At 49.6% G+C, this 25,345-nt stretch overlaps 1 protein-coding gene across 2 annotated transcripts in view; it reads right to left on the bottom strand.

Moving 5' to 3' along the window:
- LOC128902110 (unconventional myosin-Vb-like) overlaps positions 1-19,224 on the bottom strand; it is a 154,371-nt gene extending 135,147 nt beyond the window's left edge. Inside the window, exon 1 of one of the 2 annotated variants that reach the window (XM_054184497.1) lies at positions 19,095-19,224. In XM_054184497.1, coding sequence (XP_054040472.1) covers positions 19,095-19,121 — 27 coding nt within the window. In that variant the 5' untranslated portion in view covers positions 19,122-19,224. Of the gene's footprint in view, positions 1-6,649; positions 6,738-19,094 lie in introns of those variants that run through there. The other variant, XM_054184498.1, reaches the window with a different exon arrangement.
- Between the last annotated feature and the right edge of the window lie 6,121 nt (positions 19,225-25,345).

Raw genomic sequence — 25,345 nt, 5'->3', positions numbered from 1 at the left:
ACCCCTGAATTTTGAATCGCAGGAAGAGATTTGGGAGGCGACGCCATTAGCAAAATACTGTTGTGTTCTGCAGGAAGGGCTCAATGAGGGAAATCAACATTGATCTCCTCCCACGCAGATCAAGCACGGCTCTCATGAAACACCAAAGTGCCCTCACAGCAAGACACCCCAAACAGATGGAGAAAATAAAAATAAATTTAAAAAAAAAAAAAAGCACGCTGTCACAGCCACCAGGTGCTGCTGCTTCTATCTCCGGCTCCACAACAAAGCTGCTCTGTTGCGTGACTCCTGGATCAATGCACAGGACAACATCTATATCCCAACCAGGAGATGTATTTACTCATTTAAACATCCCTCCTCGTGTTACAGGAGTGTTTCTTTATTCCTCCCAAGCAGTTACAGGCTACCTCTGGGCACAGGCAGCGCTGAGCAGGCAGCAGGTGCAGAGTTTCAACACAGGCAAGGCTCAGCTCCGGCTCTTCTCATCGTCACCAGCAGCATCACAACATCCCAGGGACATCCCAGCTACGGGATTTTCATCCCACTACACATCCCCCAGCTCAGGCCCAAAGGGTTTTGCTCCAAGACTGGGAAATCCAGTTCCCATCCAAGGGATGCGTTTCCCTTCGGGAAGGATGGGCATTTATGCTCATCTTTAAACTGATGCCACCTGGTCCCACCAGCGCAGCTGAAGGACTACAACCTGTTTCAAGCAAAACTAGTTAAACTCACTCCTACCACACAAATTGTGGGGAAAAAAGGATTATTAATTAGAAAAGCAGCAAAACAAGTGAACATACACCCTGAAGTTACAGTGGTTTAAGAATGCATGAAGACAGCTCCTGAGAGACGGAGCGTGTCTCACTTGAGTTCGGGCAAAACCATAACTCAAATCCATCTCTACTAAACATAGCATTGTGACTTCTTTCTTCTCCTCTAGGGAATGACTTCATGCTTCGCTAGGTAGATGACTAAAACAAGAAAAAAAAAAAATGGAGAAACATCACGTCCTAGCCCAGTTCGTTTTGCTGTGAAAGCAAAGCTTTTGCAAACAGTGCTGACAGTTCCCAGCTCATAACAGAGAAGACCAAAAATCTCTGCCCTTTCTGACAAAATATTCAGCCCCGAGACACAAGTTCCTTCAAACTCCATGGGCCAGTGGCTGGATGGGGCCACCTGAACTCATGCTCCCACTTGAGGTGTTCCTGCTACCTTCAGCCACGGGCAAACTGGCCCATGTGGCCCATGTCAGGAGGAGGACAGCTTGGGGACAGGCATGTCATGGGGCAGGCACTGTTCACGGTGTGGGTTTGTGCCATGGAACCTCCAGAGGCATCAAAAGAGGCGTTAGTGGTCGTGCACATCCATGCACGCATGGATGCATGTTCAGACAATGATGAGAACTACAAAACTGTAGTTCGGACAACGATGAGAACTACAAAAAGCAGAGATGCTTTATATCTGCTCTTTCTTTCAGCTGCCTGCCCTTTCATCTCCCCCTTGGGCTAGAAGCAGGTCTTCTCCTCTGTCCCACACTGCATGTGATGGCAAGAGTCGTGCCACAAGTTGGAGAATGCACAGTCTGCTGCAAACTTTCAAAAAGGTACTTTTTAGGTGCTTTCTTAGTGAAAAACAAAAAAAATAACCCCCGTTTGGATCACCACATCTGGCCATCATTTACAGGCACCCAACCTGCGAAGCCCATATCAATATGTCGGTACAGGGAAATGTCAAATTGCACAGTGTGTCGGGGCTGCCTGAACGTGGTGGGAAGGCAGGCGGTCGTGGGGGGCAAGGTGTGCTCCTCCCCACCACCATGGCCTCCAAACCCTCTCTCCAGCCTTCTCAAACCTCACGTGCAGATCAGCAGAGACTTCTCTGCCTAATAGCTGGCACACAATGAATCCAAATTTGTATTTTAGGAACCGTTTCCAAAGTCTTTAGCATCCCCGCCTTGACAATAGCTGCTTAATAGGACTCGTTTCCAGTTCCACAGCAATTAGTCTTTGAAATCCCATTGCCTTTCACAGCGTGGTGCATCCACACCAGCTCCCTCCCAGCAGCTAACGGGAATACAGGCTGCTGCAAGCCACATGGCTGTCAATTCCACAGGCTGCAAGAAAAGAGATCACACTCATCCACCTCCTCCTCGACAGCAACACTAAACGTAGAGAAATCCCTCAACATTATGTTGTTCACAGGCATTTCTTGTTAAGCTGTTGCTGGTGAGGTGCCCACCAGCATCTTGAAGTGCGTGACGCGTCTGAAATTTGGACAGAAATTACATGATTTGCTGGATGAAGGCTCCTCATCCCATAAAGTTCTTGGCAGTTTTCTTCAACTGCCTAAAATTTGCGCTTTGAAGCTCTGTTTCCCCACATACCTGGTGCTAAACGCTGCACAAGCTCTGGAGCATTAAGCAAATGCCAGCACAGGAGACGGCTTTGCAGGACCTCCCCTTTGAAAGCCAAGGACACAGGCACACGATGGCACCAGACCACAGCGCCTTGGCATCACCAGCATGGCCAGCACCGGGAAGGTGCTCAGGAGAGAGCCCATCAAGGTGTGATATATTTTTGGTGCCTGTAAATATGTGACATGCAGGTTCTTTTTGGAGGGACCAGCAGACGGTGCTTTTCCATAGGTGCCAAGCATGACGACTACATTTCTGGATAATTATAGTCAATTAGTAATTTAAAGAAATGATGCTAATGTTATCCTCAAGCCAAACGTGACCCACAGAGCCGAACTTAAGAAATGCAGACTGAAAACTCCCAGAGTGACCTTATCGCTGCTTCACACTGCAACTGCCAAGGTTCAAGGTATTTTAACCTTCAACTTGGATAGTTAAAGGCGCTTTCTAATTTATTGCCCCAAATCAAGCCAGTTCTTCAGACACAGAACCACAGGCACCTCCTGCCTGCAGAAGCATCCCATGCCATGATCTCATAAACCACTGAGAAGCAAAGTTCGGTTCGTTACAAACAAGCATCAAGCATGACCACGGGATTAAAGCAAAATTCATGATCCGAATATTTCGGTTATTCTCCACACACGTCAAAAACCGCCCGGAGGAACTGAAAAGGCTTCCCCACCCTGGCTGGGTGTGTCTGGGAGACAAGGATCACTTCTTTTCTACCGCTTACATCACACAGAAGTCATGCTTTCCCAGGTGACATCAGAAATAATCCGTGTATTATTGTGCTTTGAGCACAATTATAAGGCTTTACTCAAGCAATAGGTATTTAATGTGGAATTAATTTCACAAAGCTTAGCTAACACATGAAAGTGGGTTTCCATCACACCCCAAACTTCTCCACTTGGGTCAACTCCCTTTTTATCCTAGAGCCACAAAGGCATCACCAACAGCTATTTGCTCAGAAGTTTCAGAATATCAGATGCAAGTTTCAAGTTACCATAATTATTGGCATATAATTCATGAAAATAAGGCATAGCAAACTCAAGGTACGGGATGTTTAAGGGACAAAATAACCTCAGACCACTGACTTGATAAATGTAACAGTCACTGAGATTCATTTTTGATCAGAGAAAGTGACATCCTTGCCTCTGTTCCTCCCAGGATATTGAGATAAGCAGTGAATAGGTGCTTTCCAAATTTAAGACCGTGCTCACCCTCTTCACCTCCTCCACCCACAGGCAAGCAGACTGCCAAACACCAACCAGTCTTTGCCACCACTTCACTTTTACTCCTTCCCACAGCACCCCTCGCCCTGCTGCTCCCCGATAAGCCGGCTCTCCCAGCAAGGACAGCAGCGAGCCCTTATCAGAGCATTATTAAAGCTACTGCCAAAGCGCAGCCTCCCTATTCCCAGGTACGGTGGAGATAAGACCTGCTTTCAGTAAACAAACAGTACATTCAGAAATACTTTAGTGAGAGCAGACATTCAAATGAGAGAGGAGCAGGCCCCATTGGAGCATCAGTGAGATGAACTCAACAGTAGAAATGCAAATATTTGCTTTCCCCAACTCTCCCCCATCCTCCCGGTATTGTATTTGCAAAACGGGGTCACTTCCAGATGCAAAGCTGAAGGATGTCCCCAGCATTAACTGCATCGCCCTGGAAAGCCACACGCCAAGCAACCCTGCAGAGCAAAACCAGCCCAGCCCAATGCCTGAGGGACCTGCTGGTCACCTCCTGTTGGTCTTCCTTGATGCTTTCAATCATCCCCCTATGGAAGTGATGCAGAAAACCCTGTATTTCCACGGTCCCTCCGTTGATAGCATTTCCAGCCACGGGAATGTGGACCTAAGCTCCAAACACATTTTGGAGAGGCCACCTTAGTCGAAACCCAAAGCTGCCCGAGTCTTTGCAAGGTCTGTAAAGATAGCACCAATGGTCACAGCAACGCAGGAGGAGGGGACAACATGGCTGTTGCCGATGGGCACGGCACAGCCACGAAACGAGATCATTTCAGCTGCCACTGCTGATGTCCTGGTGAGAAACCCCGAGGGACTGGTTTTCAGAACAGCTCTTTTCATAAGAAAGCAGTTCAACCTGTTTAAAGGGTGTTTTAAGCCTGTTCTCAGAGGAGGTTTCCCCTCTGTCGGCTACCAGCAAAGCACTGACAAAAGGCTGGGCTTCGTTTGAAAACAAACATCCAAACCTCAGCGTCCCCACTGCCTGTTTCCAGCCAGAAGTCCTGGCTGGGAAAGCTCACGAGCTGGGATTTCCCTGCTCCTCCGACACTTCTGAACTCCCTTCAGGATTTGCATGCACAGGAGAAAGCCCACATGTCATTTTGCACTGACACGGAGGAAAACAAGTCACAAATCTCTCCCCATGACAAGATATAAAAGGCTAAGGGCTGCTCCGGTAGCTAGACAGACTGCTGCAGTTAAATGTTATTATCAGTCCCAATGTGCGCTTTATCGCTACAGTAAATTCATCCCCAGCGTTACATGCTCAATCCACAGAAGTCAAATGCAAGAGACATCCCCAGCAGCTGTTTAAATCCCCCAAAACGGGAAGTTTTGTGAGTATTTGGAAGGGACGTGAAGTCAGCAACCGCTAACCTCATAACAGGGGAGCTCAGGGCTCTCTAGTTCGGGAAGCTCACGGCATCCTCATGGACAGGAGAAGCTCTCAGCGAGGCTCGTGCCTGGTAGAAAGGACACTGCTCTGGCGTACAGCTGCAGGACACCGCCGCCAGCAGCATCTGGTTATTGAAGGGACACTTGAATCCTGAAGAGACACATCAAGATGTCACATGTCACTCTGCCCCCACAAATAGTCAAGGCTGCCTTAGAGGCTGAAGGCCACTACCGTATTTTCACACCTGCCTCGGCTGCCCACGTTCAGCGCCATCAAGAAAATGTTTATGGGATAATTCCATCCCCTCCCTCGCTGCAGGTTTGTTACCGAAGCATGAGATCTACACACGCTTCTCTGGTGGCTTCAGCTTTTCTTAAGCTCTGCCTGAAAAATAAGGGTGAAAAAAGCCAAGTCTCCATTTTTAACTGGCCTGCTTCCATAAAAACTCCTTAAACATACTTAATACAACCCAACTCAGCCATCTAACATGAATCCCTTGGATGCGCTCCCAAGAGACACCTCCAAGCCTGAATCACAGGTGCTGGACAACTGCGTTAAAGCAGCAGCCAACTTTTAAAGCAGACATAAATTATGTACAAAACCTGTAAGAGACAGAGGTCAGTGCTGTTTATGAGGCTGAAGCAGGTAAGGCAGATGCAGTCAGGGCCTCTTCCATCCCTTGGGGTGTTTCAAAAGCTATCCAGCTTTCAAATTACAAGCCATGGTTCAGATCTGCAGTCATCTCCAGCACATCCAGCTACTGGGCTGGTTCTTTCAGGCTTTGGCCACTGCATTTTGCTCTGTCCTGACTTGCTAAATGACACGGGTTTTGTGTGAGCAGGAGGAATGGAGTCAAGTCCTTCTAAAACGGCCTCTTCCCTCCCAGACAAATTAGCTATAGTGAAGTTTATCCTGACTGCAAGACAGGTTTGTCCAGATCCCAGATATTTTAGCTCTTCCCAACTTTCCAGCTGCTTCCCAGGCACGTGAGAGTGAGCCGACAGGCATCAGCACCACTGGTGCTTACAGAAGCAGCAAGACCACCTTCCTGTCCAACTGGGTACCATCACTCCTGAGTCACCCGAAGATCACAGGAGCTCTCAGCATCACGCATGACTTCAGTCAGGGCTTCAACATCCGCTGGCAATGCTTCAGAAATTCCACTCGAGTATTTCATGGGGCACAACTGTAATTTGGAGTTCAGAGCCCCCATGAATACCCCAGTGACCAATTCACCAAACACCCAGAAGCACGTGTGAAGGAAATGGATTTATCTAGACAAGCACCAGGGCTGCCTATCTTGCAGCTACCGCTGTAACGGCATGTAAAAACGGCGTTTACCAACAGAGATGCACCCAAAAAAACTGTCAGTTTACTGACTTCAAAGTTTGAAGGCAGAAGAAGCAAGATTTTAACCTGGAGGAAAGCATTAAGCTGCTTGGTAAAGATGCTTGAAGCTTATAACATAGCTCTTAAAAGAAAAAAAATCAGGGAACTACTTAGAAAACAAGAGCATTGAGTTGGGGTTTTTTTCCCTGCAGCACGGCAATGAAGTCCATGGCTGCAGGCAAAAATAGGGCATTAAAAAACACTTACAAGCTGAATGATCATTCAAAAGGTTGTCTTCAAAAATAACAATCAAAGGTTGAAAACTTGGACCCCCTTCCAGAAGCCAGCAGCGGTTCCAGCACATCTTCAGGGTGGAGTTTTTTCCACTCAAACACTGCCCCCGCGGCAAAGCGCATCTTCGCCTTTTCAGGTGGGCTCTGACATTGCTCCATCACATTGGACGTTCACACCGGCACGTCAGATTGCAAGACACAGTCAGCCTTTAGCTCCAAGATGAAATTAAGACAGAAGCATCATGACAATACTCTGGAAGGAGTGCAAAGCTATTTTTAATAAGGGGTTATAAGAAGTTTTAAGGAGACTAAGTCGGTTTTGCTCAGCTTACACAACTGCCAAGAAAAAAACCTTGCACAAAGGAACAGCCACAAGTTGCTTGACAGAACTTGCAGCGCTGAAAATTATGTAGCTACTGCTTGAAGAACGCTCTCTTTTGTTGTCTTTGAAGAAAAAGTTTATACATGACAAATTTAAGCATCAGGTTTGGCTTTCTCACTGTTTTGCAACATCATAGTGCTACACCTCTACAATTTCTGCTTTGGCCAGAAGCCCCCAATAACACAAGAATAGGGATGAACCGCATGTAAGGTCTGTGGTATGAAGAAAATACAGAAACCTGCCTTTACGGATTAATATTCTTCTGTCCTTAAGTACTTAAGACGCACTGCATTGCGTAGACACCTTTCTGAGCTGGGATGCTCAAGGCGAACTCCCACACCAGGTTCCCCATCCCCATAACCAGCCAACGCTGGTCACCAACAGCTGGACCAGAGCCACATCGCGCTGGACCACATCGCCCCAACACCCACCCCTTGTGCTCGGGGGAACATCCCAAAGGTGACGGGCATCTGCAGCCTGGGGATGGTCATCTCTGATAACACAGATTTGTTAAAATCCAGTTAGTGCCAGCATTTTTGTTAAAAAAAAAAAAAAAAAAAAAAAAAAGCACCATAGAAAGAAAAAGCAAACCCATCCGGAACCTGGGAAAGAGTCAGCACGATAAAATAAAATCTAAAAGCTATAAATAATAATTATTTTTATGCTGTGAATGTTTCTCCCTCCCCCACCATATAGCTCAATCTCTATTGTCTGAAAAGCGTTTATCTGAAAGTGGGTCATGTCTCCTGGCATTACTAAATCTTCCCAAATTTCCCCTGATTAGTCAAACACGATATCCTCTCTGACATCTGAGTGATTGAGGTAGTGTGTAATGCCATTTTTCCCCTGAATGAGCCACATCAAAGAGGTTTATAAGCCGAGAGATGGCATGTTGGATAAAATAGTCGCCAACAGATTGTCCCCAAAATACAACCGAGGAAAATTAAATTGTTTTGTTGGAAGGTTTTTCCTCTAGAAACATTCGGCCTTTAGTACCGAATGCCGAGAGACAAGAAACTGCCTTCAGAGTTGCTAAAATGACGAAACCTCACTAACTTGTGAACCACGTGGTCCGATAGTCAAACACGCTTCTGTGCACTAAAGTCTCAGGGATTTTCTATCAGCCACAACATCCAGTCTGCTCTTCACACAGGGACACCAAAATCCATCCTGCTGGAGATTAGCGACAGCAAATGACTGAATATTAAAGCAGAGTCATCTGAGAGTAAAAAGGAGGAAAAAACAGTAAACCTGCTACTCAAAAAAAGAAAACGCCATTTAAAATTGGGATATGACAGCAATTAATAGCTCGGGCACGACTTATATCCAAAGGGTTCAAAAATATCATCCTTTGGGGAAGGACACCAGGATCCCGGGAGGATGCTCAGCCAGGATGAGTGCTATCCCCAGGACTGAAGCTGAGATCCCTCCTCGCAGGAAAAGAGCTGAAGCTCCAAAGTACTTATCAGGTCAGTGATTAGATGAGATCCGAGCAAAGTTTAGCAAGTAACAGCAGAATTTGCATTCCACTGATTTACTTCACATGACTTTCCAGCCCTGAAACTTTGTACCAGAGCAGAGTCTGACAGGAGGCAGCACCATTTTCAGACAAATAATTAAAAATAAAAAAAAAAAATAAAAAAAAAATAAACCAAACCAGTGAAAGCTTGAAGAGTCTACGGACTTTTTGGTGTATAGAATATCCTGTTTCTGATAATAGACTTTTTTTTTTTTTCAAATATGGATTTCTGCATCATACTGTTCCTCGGACAAAAAGGGCAGCCCTGGGAGGCTGCGTTTGGGCAAGATCAGCGGTTTTTCTGCCCGGTGCTGGAATTTAGGATGCAAACGCCGGTGCAGCAGCACTCGGGGAGGAAAAGCCTGCTCGCAGCTTTTCTGCTCACAGCCTTTGGGGACTGCGAGGAGTTGTGCAGCCTGAGCCATCTCATCTTCTCCAGCACGGAGCATCCAGTGCTGAAAGGTACATTCAAGCAAGTTTTGTTCCTAAAGATGATTTGAACCCACCTCGAGGGTTGAGCAAGTGGATATTTCAGGTTTCTCAAAGCTGGGCAGCGCTGCTCGTGTCCATCTGGAATCACGGGGATGGTCCCCGCACTCCCAACCTGGGGGAGGGATTTCCCTAAAATAAACGGGTACGAGCACGGCCATCACTCACTGAAACGGCAGCACAGAGGGCGAAGCGTGAAAGGATGAAGATTAGCTCCGACAGCCTTGACTCCCAGTTTATTTTGGCACGGTGAGAGCACACAAGGCTTCAAAGCAGCTCCTGGCGAGCAGGCGAGGGTCCAGGTGGCAGAAGTCACCCCCAAGGCAAAAGCCGTTCCTGCCACCAGTTGCACCCAAAACACCAGCCCTTTATTTAACCTCGAGTATCAATATTTTCTGGAATTCAGATTTGCACGCTTAAGACACCCAGGTTCTTTTCCCCCCCACCTTTTGGTTTGTTTTTTTTTTCCTCTTCTTCTTGTTCTTTATTAAAAAAGGAAGTATTTTATTTCAAGAGCTCTGCCTCCATGACCTTCCTGGCTCTCTGGCCAGGGTCTTTATAACACCCAGGGCCATAAAACACTGGCTGCAGGAGAGCCGAGGGCAGGCTCAGCCCAAAAGCAGAGTCCTTCACACAGGGACTTCACACCCCTGAAAGCCATCCAGCCACAAGCAACATGTCCTCAGCTGCCCCTAAGGGTGTCACAGCCAGACGGGAGAGGAAAAGCAAACTACATCTCTGCAACACCAGATTCTGGGGGAGAAAACCCCAATATTGGGAGTAGGAAAGTCCCTGCAGACACCCCCGAGGGCAGCTCTCCACCAGTCCCTGGGTGAGATGTTCACACCCTGTGCAGACATTGCTTCTGGAAGAGCTTTTTAGTGGTGTTAAAGCTCTTGCTTCAACCAAAACAGGCTTTGTTGGTACCATTAACTACCAGATGGTAGTTGATGGCCTATCCCAGTAGAGAAGTGATTTCTTACAAGGCCAGGTGCGGACAGGAAAGCAAGGTGACATCATGGTGACACAGGATGAGGAGCACTTGGTCTTTAATTTCCTTCGTTATTTTATTTCTTACCGCTGAACATGGTGGTGAAAGCAGACATCAGCTAGGCAAGAAATGGGCACCCCACAACCATGGGACAGGCTAGTAAGAGCCACACCAGTATCTCGTTGGGGTCTGGAGCAGGACCTTCCCCTCCTGCACCTCCACCTTGTCTCTAAAACAGGACTTATGGTCCCACCATGAGATGTAGGACTAGTCCAAGACCACAGTAGTCCAGTAGTGCCTCGTGAAAGCCACCTCCAGCTCTTCATCTCTACCCCACCAAGAGATTAAGTCCTTTACTAAGACCCCCGTTGTCCCCATGGACAGCAGGTGGGCACTGCTGCTCTGTCCAAGCTGGACATCACACTTGCTTGCCCAAAAACCAGCGACACCTACAGCACCCGCGTTATCAGAGCTCAAAGTAATTAAGAAGCATAAATCCATGAGGGAGTTACTCAGCTTAATTAGATTGAAAATTATAGCTTCCATCACCTCAGTATCTCAGCATCCACTCGCTGCCTTGAGATATGCTTACACCAACTTTCTGCTCGCTTGGGGCGTAGCACCAGCAACTGGCTTTGTGACAGGCACGGGGATCAGATTTTTTTTTTTAATTTTTATTTTTTTTTTCCTAAACAGCTTCCGACACTCATTTGCTAAGACATATCTCAGAGGCCCTGGCTGCCTGCTCAGGGATTTGGCAGCTGAAGGTTTGCCTGAGACACCTGAAATCGTCCCTGTGTGGCTTTCACAAGAAACCGGACATTCCCATGACTGTCCTTCATGATTTTTAAAAGCCATCTTTAAATATATTAAGGGTCTTTTTGTCTTTGAAGAGCAGTGACTCGCCAGGACACATCCCCGAGATGTAACATGTCATTTTGATAAGTAGCGGCCGTGATTCATCCACAACACATCCTGCTCCCAACAGCCCTGTAAACGGTGGTTAGCACACCCTACCAGCACCTCAGTGGGACTATCGTAAGGGAGCTTGGGCGATGACTCACGGGAAGGGTGAAGGTATGGATTAGCTGGCTTTAAGCACTGGCTCCACACCTCGGTGGAGCCACCAAGTGAAACATACCCCTTCACGAGGCCACCAGCCCCATGGGGCTGCCTGTAGTTCAGCAGGATGGGAAGCAGTCATGAGCTGAAAGGGCTGCTCAACCTCAAGCATGGAGAAGACATGTTTTCAAGGAAGAGCTAAGCTGGAAGCACGTGGCAAACAGAGACTCATGGGCAGAAAGATGGATGAGAGCCAAGAGGAACATCCAAAAGCCAGGAGAGACAGGTGGACACAGCACACATCTCCTATTGAGGAGCCAAGCCACATTAATACCAAACACCTGGAGCACACCAACACCAAGCACCCTGACAACACGAAACCACCCCACTGGTACCACCACCAGTGCCCATACGGGAACGGGAATTATGAACTGAAGAAGGTGGTGATGGCCGTGCATTAAAGGACGACATGGCCAGGGTATCCTACAACCTGCCCTGCACCATAAACAGAGTGGAAGTGGGCAGCAAGACATGTCACACAGTTGGTGATCTGCTATAATTGCCAGAACAGGGTCTGAATGTCCTAACAGCACCATCGGTTTCATACAGATAAGCGCAAGAGACTAAAAGCCAGTACTAAAAAGCTGCTCATGGAGGAAAAAGTAAATAATTTTTTTTAAAAAAATCAAACGGGGATTTGGTTAAAAGTGGTGAAGGATGGTGGCACAGCGGGTCAGGAGCACACACTGCTGGAGGAGCTGCACCGCAACCCAACCACCCTGCACCAAGACATGGGTTTGGAGCCATACCCTGCAATTAAGGGTACTCCTCATAGTAAGGGTTTATAGACTTACGTTGCTTATAGTCCTATAGTCCAGCCTTTGACACGTTTAACCTATTCCCATGAGTCACGGGTTTCAGTCGGCTGCAGAAGGCTTTGGACATGGCCAAGTCAAAAAGGAGCGCACAGCTGGAGAAAAGGTCACATTTCCAGGCTGCACACTCTTCCCTGTAGGGATGTTCCTCTCCAAGCCCTCTGGATACCCCAGGAAAGGCAAAGACCAGAAATATCAAATCCTTAATAGCCTCATCAGTAAAACTGATGAGTTTACCATGACCTGGGCATCACATTAAAGAGCATTCAAATGAGGAAGGCCACGTAAAACCCATCACCCACCACCCCATGGTCCTCCCCAGCCCTGCCACCATCTCTGGATGGGTCTCTGCTCATTTCCAGAGGACCAGGCTAAGCCAAAACCCAACCCAACTCTACCCCACAAGATGTGTCCTGCAGCAAGCCAGAGGCATATGAGGGCAATCGCTTTACACAACCAACTTGAGACCGAGAAAGCTCACAGTGAATTTTTTTTTCCGGTTTTGCTAAATACCAAATTCCTCACTGAAATGTTTTGCAAACATTTCACGTGTCTGCCAAAGCTTGGGGCCTTGCTGCAACCAAAGCAGCCATTTTTCTGACCTGGATTGTAGTTCATGCTGATGTTCCTTTAACCACCACAAAATGCCTCTGTTTGCAGAATGGGTCAAAGAGCAGATAATAACACCACAAAAAACTCAACTCAGGGCTTTACCTATGCTACCTGCTATTTATTACACTGCTGACTAACTCAGAAGGTCAAAGTCCACCTTTCACGCTAAAGTTAGGCTATTCCTGTGGTTTCCTTCCTGGACAACTATCTGAGTAAGGGTACACTACTCCTTTTTTGGCCAGAGCTACAAACCAATTGGCATATAAATTAAAAGCCCAAGGTGCCTAGAACTGCACTGCACTATAGCAAACTGAGATCAGCTTCAAATATATATATATAAAAAAAAATACAGATACAAACACACATAGCCTTCTTTCTTAGTCAGCAGAAGGGATGCATGCATTCATGTTCAGGGTTGTAATTTCCTAGGCCTGGTTATTGGCAGGAGAGAAGAATAACGAAGCAAAAATCCTCCATTGTAAATACATTCCTCAACGGCAGCCAGGCTGCCTGTGACAAATGCCCTCAGTTAAACACCTTCCTCGGGGCAGAAGAGGGTAGGACTGACTCATCCCATCCCATCCCACCCCACAAGACCAGCACGAGCCACGTGTTGCTTCGGGCTCCTGACCCGCTGCTGTCCCCAAGTTTCCATCCTTCACCCTGGAGTTAACCCAGCATAGTGCTGCAACTTGGGATGTGCGCAATGGGATTTCATGCACGGCCACCCCCCCATCCCCAATTTCACAACCTTAAAACAGTATCAGGGTAGGAATTCTTAAAAACAATTTTTGAAAAAAAGCAAGTTGACTAGTCCCAGTCAGCAAAAGGCCATAAAGCAGGAATCAAGTTAATTAAGCCCTGCTGGAGTCATTCCCAGGGCTGTGTCCCAGCATCAGCGCTGAGCTCCATACTCCTTAACTCAGTGGCTCTCATCTAACCCCAGCAGAGACACTGTTAAATGCACAACTGAGATGAACAACGGCATGAACAGAAAATGCGGTTATTTTTGCAGCACAAAGCCCGTGGCGTGCCCTGCAGCAGGACATCCATCCACACGACGCCAGTGGAGCACAGGGCAAACTCCGGCCACCTCCTGCCCGCCGAGAGAGGCAAATGCCCGCAAAGCCACCAGCACCCATCTCTCACCACCCTTGAACCTACTCAAGGCCATGTAACCAGTGGAATGAATTGTATTTAAACCCCCAAGTCTGGTTTTGCTTTGCTCTCCTCCACGCCATCTTGGGGAAGCTGAGGAGGTCCCCAAGCGGTAGTGGAGGTGGCAATGCCCTTGGCAATCATATTTTACATTTCAACGATTTTCTCTCTGCGACTGCAGCTAATAATGAGGCAGGATCAGGAGGAGACCAGGGATGCCGATGGATCCATCTTTAAATAAAAATCCCAGCGTGGCTTCCAAGCCGACCCTGCCCTTTGTGGCATGACCCAGACTTGCCCTCATAATCTAAAATAAAGAAGAATAAAAACACCAAAAACTTCAAGTATAACCTGCTTTTCCTAACAGCAGCAGCAGGAGTTCAGAAGCTCCGCAGCCCTAAGAGCTCTGCATCAGAGTTCCCACGGATGTCCTGGAACCAAACCCCAAACTTTCCCTGTCCCCCACACTTATTCCCAACAATGTTTTCTACATCATACACAGAAAATCTTCTCTGCTCCTTCCCAGCTGCTCCTCAACCCCAACCCAGCACACAGACACCCGCTAAGGATGAATCCTCCCTGAGCCTTGGAGGATAAATAATTTTCAGAAAGGTTTTATGCCAGAAGGTCTATGCCAATTCATTGATTCAATCAGTGTGCGATCACACTGGCAATATTCGCTTTTGAAAAGTTTCTCCCCAGGGTCAGAAACCACCAATTCATTCCAGCTACTTTATTTAATACGACAACTTAAGTGAAAACCAGAGAGTTTCTCCTACATCCAACACTAGCCATTAGAAGAGGATTTTTTAATGCATTAAGTTCTATCGTCTATTAAAAAATACTTGGCGTATAACAGTCACTTTGCACAACAGGAGGGGGAGATGGGGGGAAAGAAAGAAATAATCTGGTTTCTTGCTCATCCAGAGCTTGCAAACCTTCCGAAGAGCCTATCTCGAGCTGCACAACACCCCAGGAACAGAAAGGCACAGCTTACTCCCTAGCCTGGCAGAAGCACTATTTTGCATTAGGTTCAGAGGCTATGCTTAAATTAACAATTAACATATTTTAAGAAGTACCTTTAAGAGAGCAGAACATCCAGATGCAAAAGCAATTATATTTGGTTTAGTAATATAAAGAGCTTCACCTTGCAATAACGAAGGCTAGCCATGCAAACAAGTCTAATCTCCAGTTTAATGCTGCAAATCAAACCGTTGCTGGAGACGGCATCTTCCAGGGGCGATGTCCTCCCTCCATGCTGCCCAGCACCCAGCTCAGAGGAGCAGAGCGTCCCTGTTATCTCATTACAGAGTAATGCTGGCATCTGCACAGGCTTACGGGGATTGGACTGCAGTTACCTCGGCTGGCGTTTACCTGCATCAGCAACAGGTTTCTTTGGAGGGCTCTGGCCGGAGAGGAAGGAAAGAGCATCGCATGCGGGGAGATGCCTTTTTTTCAACCAAATAGGGTTTGAGCAGCTCCTCTGCCCAGCTGCAACCAGTCTGGCTGGGCACATCCCACCACTGCCATGCTCCAACGGGAACGCTGGGGACACGGCAGGAGCAGGACCATCCTCAGGCAGCCTTAGAAAGATGTTTTCACGGGGTAACAGGGCCATACACAGGTTAGGCAAAGCTCCACCTGGAACAGTTTTTTCCAGGTGGGAATCCTCAATGCTGCCTTCTCCCCTTGCACGCGCTGGTGCCAGGGGCTCCAGGACCAAGTCTGCACCCTTTACCATGCAGTTCCTCTTTCTGCTAGCATGCAAGTTGCACTAAATTCATCTTTGCTTCTGCAACAAAATAAATCCACAGCCAAAATCCCCAGGTACCGCATCGTGAGCAAGAAGAGTCTTACAATGGTCTCCCCATAAATATTTACCCAAGTGGAGTCCTACATGCCTGAAGGTTGATGCAGTTTTGGAACTACTCACGTGCTCATAATTAGGCACAGCCGTTAATTAACTTGTTTGATGGGGGCTATTAAACACCAGTAATACCTGCTCTTAAAGGGGCACAAGTGAGATTCCGCATGGACAGGGCCTTCACCAGTAACTCACGGCTGCTGGTGTTTCCAGGATGGGTTTCCCTCCAGTTTAAGTGCTCCTCAGGGCAGCGCTGAGCCTAACACAGCACAGTCATTGGCGTGGCTTAACAAGCACCAACTTAAGCACCGAGAAAGTATTACATGTCCCACAAGGTCCCAGGAGATCTTCTGCAAGCATCAAGTAGAAGTTAAGGACTCTCTACACAACACATAGCAGCTCCCATTACAGCCCAAGAGGAAGGAGAGGTGGGAGGACCTGAGAAGTCCCATTCGGCGGCTCCGAAGCAGCTCCCCAGCAGTTTCTTTCATCCTGGTTCAACCAGGAGGAGGAAGGACTCCAATGGAGGTACCGTTGTGGCTGCGCTAATGCAACACAGAGCATCAGATCAATAGGCTTTTAGCAAGACAGCTGTATTGATTCCAGCGAGCCGGATTGTCCGCCTTCCCTCAAAGAGCTTCACCCCCACCCTGCTGACAAGGTGATCTAGGAGGCCCCACCTCTGCACTTGGAGAGTCATCTCCTGAACTGTAACACCCCATTGAAGCTCTCCTGCTCTTCCCCTCTCCTTTCCTCTGTTCACCCCCATGCCAGCCTGCAAGAGCATCTTCTGGCAGCCGCGCACAGATGGTGCATCAACACCCAACTGCCCGGGGCAGGTCAGCCCTCCACAGCAGGTTGTCTTCTCCCCACCATACTCTCGGAGGCCTCTCTACCATGTATGAGCTATAAGGCCACAGGGCCAAATGCCCTCATCCTCACAGAGGTGATGTGCAAGTGACCCTCCTTAATGCTTTCTAAGAGTAGGCTACAGAGCAACATATCCACTTCACCTTGGGACCTCCATCAGCAGCCCGCACCCTCAGCATCTTAAGGCTGTTGGGTTTGTTGTGTTTTTTTTAAGCCGTCTTTGCTCTTTTTCTTATATACTCAAAGTCCCAGGAAACATTTTCTTGCTGCTTCAAAGCCCAGAGCCAGCACAGAAGCCCCACACAGAAGGAGATCCAGCAGGACAGTCCTAAATTTCATTGCAACACCAGCACATAGCCCCACAGATGACCTATACGGGTTCCAAGCACCATCAGTGGCCCCACCACCTACCACAACGGCTGTGTCCCCAAAACGTCCCCGCAAGACAGACGGACACCAGCAGAAGGGCCAGTGCTGAAACACCAGCTCTCATCAAGAATCTTTGTTGTCATTAACAATAAATTTAATGACATGCACAGATTGTCACCAAATTGTCACTTCTCAAGTGCCTCATCGAAAAGTCCTTGTACGGCAACAGGATCACAAGCGATGCCCAGGCAGGCATCTTATACCCATTCAGCGGATGAACAGGAGTATAAACCTCATCACAACACAGCACAGACTAATTACCTGTTCATCAAGTTAAGAATCAGTTAACCTGGTTGTTATAACCAGCCCATAGATACGGATAACACAGCGCTTGCAGCCAGCTTCCCTCCTCCCTGGGGATGCTTGCCATCGCATCCATGCACTCATCCGATGAGATGCTGCGGTCGGCACGTCAGAGCAGTTTAGCCACGGCTTTCCTTGTGCTCCCCTTCAGATCTTCCAAAGGAAAAAGGTTTTCCAAACCTGAGACTTTGCTTTTGAAATGCTCCCGAGAAGGACAGAGGTCAGCCCGCTCACAGACAGCCCAGCTCAATCCAGAGGGGCTTCTTAAATTCCCACAAGTTCAAAGGAGGAGCCTCCAGATTCACACATCATCCTGCCTCCATTTGATAACAACGGCCAAAAAAATAAGCGGCAACCCCCGACTTAACACAAAAGCCGTTCGCAAAATGAGTTACAAATGCAGAAATCTGCAGCAAAATTAAGCCTGAGAGACTGGCATGGAGACAAAAAGTGGTTCCTTGAGAGGGCTGGTGCCAGCCTGGCAGCGCCTCCACGCTGACCACGGTCACAGGAAAAATTTAAAACATTAAAATACTAAAATTCTCATTATTACAGTAGACGATGCTGGCACTTCACAGCCTTTCAGCAAAAGCATTCTGAAGCCAAGCACTTTTCTCGATGAGCCCCTGCCTAGTGTTATTGATGGCTTTTACTAAGCACATTCCCTGGATCCCGTAGCACTCCCGGGCAGCCTCAGGAAGATGCGGAGCGCAGGGAGAGTGCTCTCTCCATATCAGTTATCGCTCCGTACTGAGCTGATCTCCGGCTGCGCGCGAGGAGTTCTTTCATCCAACCAAGTCAATCAGGAAAGATCTCTCCAGACACAAATATCTCGCGGGGGGGGGGGGGGGGGGGGGGGGGGGGGGACGGGACGGGCAGAAACCCCCCAGACCACACAGGGTGCATCTCCAGCCCGCTTTGGCCAAGGAGCGGGAATACCCTGCACCCTGCCCAAATATCCCACAGCCACAAAATAATTAAAAAGAAAAGATCTTGTCTAGATCCCAGGCTCTGCTTAAAAAAAATCAGCAGCCCAGCTTCCCATGGTCACAAAGGCCACTTTTTCGGTGGAAAGCTGTGGTTCTCTCTGGGAAGCGACGGGAAGGGCGGCTGGCTGCCATCCCGCTGGCATATCCGTGCCAGCCCGGCGGCGCGCAGCACCCTGCCAGGCCATCAGCCATGTTACCTTCCCTCGCTGCCATGAGGAAGCGGGTGCGCTTGGTCGGACCCCTGCCGAGGGAGTAATATTCGGGAGTTGCAGAACAAAAAAAAAAAAAAAAAAGGACTCTGGAAACCGGGCACCTTCGGAGCATTTCGGTGAGTTACAGCAGTTGTAAGGACTGCTTTTCCCCCCTCCCTCACCCTGGTGTTTTAGGAATAGGAGGGAAAATAAATTATTCTATGAGGACTTGGGGAAGCTGAGCGTGTTTTGGCTGCGTGTTCACCTGCTCCAGGGACGGACCCCACGAAGGACGAGGCCAAGGCCGCCGTGACCCACGGGCGAAGTTCGCCCTTCCCCACAGAAACCAGCCCCCTCACGGCACCCCCGTCCCTTCCCCACAGAAACCGGCCCCTTCACGAAATCCCTGTCCCTTCCCCACAGAAAATCGGTCACCTCATGAAACCCCTGTCCCTTCCCCACAGAAAATCGGTCACCTCCCGGAACCTCCGTCTCTTCCCCACAGAAACCAGCTCCCTCACGGCACCCCCGTCCCGGCTCCCAGGGCGGGCGGTGGGGTTTCTCCTCTCCCCGGGCACCGAAGGGTGCGGGGAAAGTTGCGGTTCCCCTCCGTGACTGCGAAACAACCCCCCCAAAACACAGAGAAGATACCCCCTCCCTGAGGACAGGCGCCCGCCCCGCTCACCTTGGTGTAGAGCTGCGCGGCGGACATGGCCGGGGCGGGCGGCGCTAGGCGTGGGGCATGGGGCCGGCAGGCAGCGAGCGGCGCCGCCGAACCAACCGACTGCCGGACAGACCGATCGACAGACCGACCTTTACACCCGTCGCCGCCGGCCGGGGCGCGGGGAAGGAGAAGAGAAGGGAGCGGCGCGGAGCGGAGCGGGGGGGCAGAAGGAGGAGGAGGAAGCGGTACCGCTCCGCCTCCGCCGCGCCCCGCTCAGGTATGAGGCGGTGCGGCCGGGCACGGCACGGCTGGGCTCCCTTCGGCTGCACTCGGTTGAGTTCGGCTCCGTCCGGCTCGGTTCGGCTGGACTCGTCTCGGTTCGGCTGGGCTTGGCTCCGTTCCGTTCGGCTCGGCTGGAGTCGGCTCGGTTCGGCTCGGCTGGGCTCGGCTCCGTTCCGTTCGGCTCGGCTCGGCTGCAGTCGGCTCGGTTCGACTCGGCTGGGCTCGGCTCCGTCCCGTTCGGCTCCGTTCGGCTGGACTCGGCTCGGTTCGGCTGAGCTCGGCTCTGTCCCGTTCGGCTCCGTTCGGCTGGACTCGGCTCGGTTCGCCTGGGTTCGGCTCCGTTCGGTTCGGCTCCGTTCGGTTCGGCTCCGTTCGGCTGGGCTCGGCTGGACTCGGCTCGGTTCGGCTCGGCTGAACTCGGCTCCGTTCGGTTCGGCTCGGTTCGTCTGGGCTCGGCTCCGTTCGGCTGGACTCGGCTTGGTTCGGCTGGGCTCCGTTCGGCTGGACTCGGTTCGGCTCGGTTCGGCTGAGCTCGGCTCCGTTCGGTTCTGCTCGGCTCGGCTGAGCTCGGCTCGGTTCGGCTGAGCTCGGCTCCGCTCGGCTCTCCTCAGCTCCAGCGTGAGGGAGCTGTCGCACTTCCTTCACTTGAGGTGCTGAAACGCCCTGCATTTGCTGGTGGGTTTAGGGTATTTCCCCCCCCCCTTTTATTCTTCGTCCTTTTCCACGGAATTAAGTCATTAAGCCCCAAGAAGGTGCCCCTCAGTGGTTTCAGGCCCTGCCGTCTTCATACATCTACGGGGGTGCAAAGAATGACCTTCCTGTGGGAGCCTGTGACGGGCCCTGGCACCAGGAGTTGCGCCCGCATGAGCCCGCTGGAAACACACTCAAGGAACCCACCAGCGACGGGATTTTCTCCATCTTCTCCTGCCTGGAGGTGGCTTTGGGTTCCCACCACCACGGCTGTGCTCCGGGGCGCTGGTGGTGTGTCACCCTGACGTCGGGAATTGGCCAAAAAATTGTGCAGAAACAGCCAAAAAATGGTCCCCAGCCCATCTATCCGTAGCCACGCCGCCTCCCTCCATCCCCTGGGAGCACCCCATGCCTCAATTCCTGCTTGTAAGGCACTTTCTTTGGGCCCGAGAAGGATGATGCAAATCCAAAGTATTCCTAAGTAATCACTACTGCTATTCATTATCGTTCAAGGCGTTTTGCATATTAACTAAGCAGGCGGAAAACGCCCTCAGCAGGGCCCATTCCCTGCCACAGTTGTTTACTCCATCAGGGGGGATCCCCCCTGCCGTGGCTTCGGGCTGTGCCACGCACAGGGCACCCACAGCCTTCCTTTAAAGCCACGCTGGTGGCATCTCACCCTCCGCTCCTCGTCCCTTGGGGGCTGAAAACACCCCCCATTTTGGTGTCTTTTGCCTTTCTGCCCCCCTCCCCAGGACCCTGGCAAGGAGCAGCGCCAATTATGCTAGGAGGACAGCCAGCATCGCAGATATCTCTCTTTTCCAGCTCTTTATGTCCTTGATGAATCCAAATAAATCGCAGGTGGCTCCGGGGGAAGATTGGAAAGGAGCAAAGAAGGGGAGAAAAACCTGCACCCTGTCCAGAACTTACCCTGGGTAACACATCAGGCAGCGTAATCTCTGCAAAGCCTCCAAGATAGCTTTGTTGGGCAAACAGAACTTGCTCCTCTCCTTTTATTAAATCAACGGTAGAAACAAAATGTGAAGCACTGGCACGGAGCAAAGGTTTCAGTGAAGCCTGGGTAGCAGTGATAGCCCAGAGGCGAAGCACAGCCGTTCCCATGAAATACCAGCTGGTGCCGCGTGTGATTTGCCATTAATCTAAAACTTTAATTAAAGATAGAAACTAAAAACCCCAAAATACATAGGAAATCCCTGAAGTGTGTCCTAAGTGCTGAGTTGCCTGAAATTCTCTCGTTCGGGAGGCTCCTTTCCATTTGGGAATCAAAACTTGCGTTGATCGTAATATTTAACAAGCGCTGGCTCTTAAATAGCATTTTATGGTACTACGTATTGCATTCATGTTGAAGGCACTTAGAGGTGAAAATTAACCAAATACCAGGTTTACCAGGGGTAAAACGAGAGCTGAGTCAACCTCATTCCTCAAAATTAGGAACAAGGTTCAAAGTAGTTTAGACTCCCTCTGTGTGTGTATTGAGGTTTGCTGGGAAAGGCTTGTGCTTTCGCTGGATGTCTCCTGGACGTGGCACTGCCTGCGCGGGGCGCGGTGGCAGGTAATGCAAAAATATGGAGCGTTAATTCCGACAACTAAAAAATGCCCATCAGCACGGAGTTCGCTGTTGCTAAAATACAACCCCAGGTCCTGAATTTTTGCCCGCAGAGTTGTCCCAAGGACCTGGAAGCTGGACTTTCCCCCTGGGCCGTGCGGGAGTCACCACGTGCTCCGGCTGGGCACGATCCTCGGGTCTGGCCGGGGCTGCGGTGTCACTGTACCCTAGGCATGGCTGCGCTGGCCGTTTCCGCAGCAAGCGTTTCCTCCCCGTGTTAAAGCAATGAATAATTAACAGAGAAGGAATTTCACGTAAATAAAACCGAATCTGTCCGAAGCTGGATGTAGCTTTGCAGTGAGCCTCCAGCCCCAAAGGCACTCCCACAGCCCCGGACAAGTGCCAGGGGTTCAAACCTCGGAGCGGGTCTGGGAAGATGCGATGGGGACAAGCCGGCTTTGCCACAGGCAGGTCACCAACACGCTCTACACCTCCGCTCTTTCTCCGTCAACGTGAAAAACGTAATAAAAAAAAGACAGGGAAGCGTATTTTGCAAAGCTGCAGCACCTGTTTAAATGGCGAGGCTGTAACTGCCTGGTTTTTAGATGCCAGCGGTTTCATCTCCGGGCTGCTCGCACCCCTGGTGCAGGGAGAGGTCACCCAGCCACGGAGCAGGCCACTTCGCTCGTCAGCGCTGGCCCTGCGCTCTCGCTTTAACAGACGGTTGGGCTCCAGGATGCCTCAAACACTCGGGAAATACCACGATTAGGGAAACGCTTCAGTCTTGACGGAGAAAAATCACGGAGAGGATGATTCTAAAGGAGTCTGCAGCCTGGCGTGAGCCTTATCCCTTCTTCCAGACCGACCTGAAGTCTCCAAAGAGTTCAGCAGCAAAGGGGTCAGGCCCAGCAACACGTTCATCGACCACAAGTTTTGTCTCGGAAGAGCTTCATTGCCGGTTATCCCCTGGGAATTCGTTTCTGCTGAAGGCAAACCTCTTCCAGTCTGGTCTTTTATTTTTGTGCAAACTTCACGGTCATTGCAGAGGAATTTTGCCTCCAGGAGCAGAAGCTCAGACACTTTATAAATGCTTGATAGCTCTGACCACCTCTTCTGAGTTATTATTTTATTCAAAAAAAAAAAAAAAAAAAAAAAAAAGAGATTTATGATGGTTCTGGATGGCTCAAATTCACCGAGCTCACCAATGCGGTGCTTTTTGTCTCTCCTACACCAGTGTCACAGCCTTTAATAACACACTTTAATGAATCCTGGAATTCTGAAGGTGCTATTAAAGTTCATTTTTCAAAGAGGGGGCACAGTAGTAAAGAAAAACCCACATGGCTTGCGCGGGGCCGCACCGGGAGCCTGTGGCAGACCAGGAAATTAATCTCTTCATCATTCTGCCAGTTTGACCCAGCAGTGAGAGCAGAGACCTCTGACTACCTGAGCTCTCTGGACTGAGGAAGCTATTTCCGTTATCTGGGATGGCCTTTCCCACCTGGAAAACAGGAGGAGCAGCTCTCAAATCCTCTGCATGGCTTCGGAGACGGCTGCTGGAAAACACTGTAAAGGGCTAGAGGTCCCAACTAACCACCCACCTCTCTCCCGCTTTGCGATGTTTTCGCATTTATAAACGTTTCCTTTCTCGATGTCTTTAGGAGACAGATCCTGTTTGGATACAAGGGATTGAAGGAACAAGAGGAGAAGAGGCTCGGCTCTGCTGCGTCTAGTCACCTGTCTGGATGGTGTGATCTCGTCCCTCTTCCATCTGCTGGCTCAGGAAGCTGCTCTCAGAGGAGTTTGATGTGTAAGCAAGGATAAAAACCCACCACACTCGATGCTGTGCCCCTTAGCAAGGCGATATCTTAAGGCCAGCTTCTTCCACCGTTTACACCCACAATTAACTAGGTTGCTCTGCTAGAAAGCACAACTCGGTGTCTGCTTTTAAACCAAGAAGATGAGGTGAGCGTGCGGTGTGGAATAATTACTAAAACGACCAAAAATACAGCATTGTTCACACATTACGGAAAGGTATAAAATCCAAAAGTTTCTAGGGGAGAATACAGCTGCAGCTGGGATGCGAAGAATCCACCACGTCATCTGCGATTCCCTGTACAATATTGCTTGCAAAGCAACACGGGGGGCGGGGGGCGAAGTGCAATGGAGAGTCCCCGGTCTCTCCCTGTGATAATCCAGCAGGTATGGGAACGAGATGGTCCTACGGAACTGATAAGCTGCAGATTTGCTACCCCGAGCCAACAGTCTGTCGGATTTGGATGAAGTGCTGTCCTCTGCGCGAACTTTGCTCGTTATAATGTCATTATAATACCAAAACACACCTCCATCCCAAAGGCTACCCTCCTCCTTGAGGTAAACTCTAGCTCTAAACGTGAAGCGAGAGAATTTTACACCAATCAATCATAATAAAGGCATTTATGACTGAAGTCACTAAAACTCCACCTTGAAGGTAAAAAATAGTATAAAAATAGCCCAAGAAAGGGGGGATATCAGGGAAGACACCGTCGGGAACAAGCCAAGGAGGACTCCATCACAGACTGCCTTTGACTTCTGGGACCAGCCGACGGGCTGAGCCTTTCTTCCCCCCCGTAGGGATGCCTTTGGGTAAGACTTCGACTATACCAAGCGCTTCCTCGGGAAACGTAGAAATCTCTCTAGAGAATCTCTTCCCTACATTTATAGCCAGGCCGTATTGTTTATAACTTTGTCACGCGTTTTGTATCATTAACAATACTTTTATTTGCACGTGCTCTGCAGGCAGCGTATTTATCACCATCAATCCTAAGAACCCATATAGCTGTTGCTTAAATAAACTGCACTGTTTAAGTAGCTGGTCCTCATCGCGTTCCTCATCGAACGCGACCAAAGACTTGAGAGTGGCCGTGCTAGTTCAGGAGCACGACTAGACTGAAGGTGCAGTCCACTATTAGAGTATCCAAATCCTAACAGCTGAATACATTCAACGCGACTGGACTGATAGCGGTGAATTGGGCATTGCTCAGAATTTCAACCTAGCCGCACCTAGCCTCCCACCTGGGGGAGGAGCGTTAGAACGCAAGGGGGTTTATTTTCTGCCAAAACCGTTTTGCCCCTTTCACGCAACGCGCGGGCAGCTTATTCCCACTTCTTTCCAAGAGGCCCGGGAGCCGGGGCGCTCCCATCCCAGCCATTTATCAGCTTCTCTGCGCATCCCTTCCCGCTCCCACGCACCAAGAACACGAGTCCCGGGACTTGCCAACGCTGAAAGAGGAAGGTCGGGAGGAGGAGGAAGGTAGAGGAAGTGCTTGGTGAGGGGTGGAAGTTGGAGAGGAAAAGGGCGGAGAAGCAGGGGTTGGAGGAAAGACGGTAAAAGCTGAACAAGAGAAACGCCTGCAGATGAGCAGCAGCAAAGGCTCAAAAATGGAAAAGTGTCAGAGATAAAGCATTTCCAAATGCCTGCACGACTAACGCTGTCCAAGCAGAGGTCCCAGAGTCTAGCTTTGGGACTCTGATATTCCACACATCATTCAAGAGCGATCAGAACATATGCAAAGCAGCGTCAGCCCTTTACCCTCTAGCCCACAGTAAAATAGATTCAGAGTTTTGTATTTTACAAGGAAAACGAAGACGAGTCACCAGGTACTTTTTGGCTAAATAAAAAAAAAAAATGTTTCGCAAATATTTGCAGTTTGAAAGGCATTTTAATAAAAGTGCGCTGAAACTCTTCAACGAAGTT

Source organism: Rissa tridactyla, chromosome W (genome assembly GCF_028500815.1).
Source record: "Rissa tridactyla isolate bRisTri1 chromosome W, bRisTri1.patW.cur.20221130, whole genome shotgun sequence".
Lineage (NCBI taxonomy): Eukaryota > Metazoa > Chordata > Aves > Charadriiformes > Laridae > Rissa > Rissa tridactyla.
The sequence above is the reverse complement of the archived record's forward strand: the minus strand, read 5'-3'. Positions and strand labels throughout refer to the sequence as shown.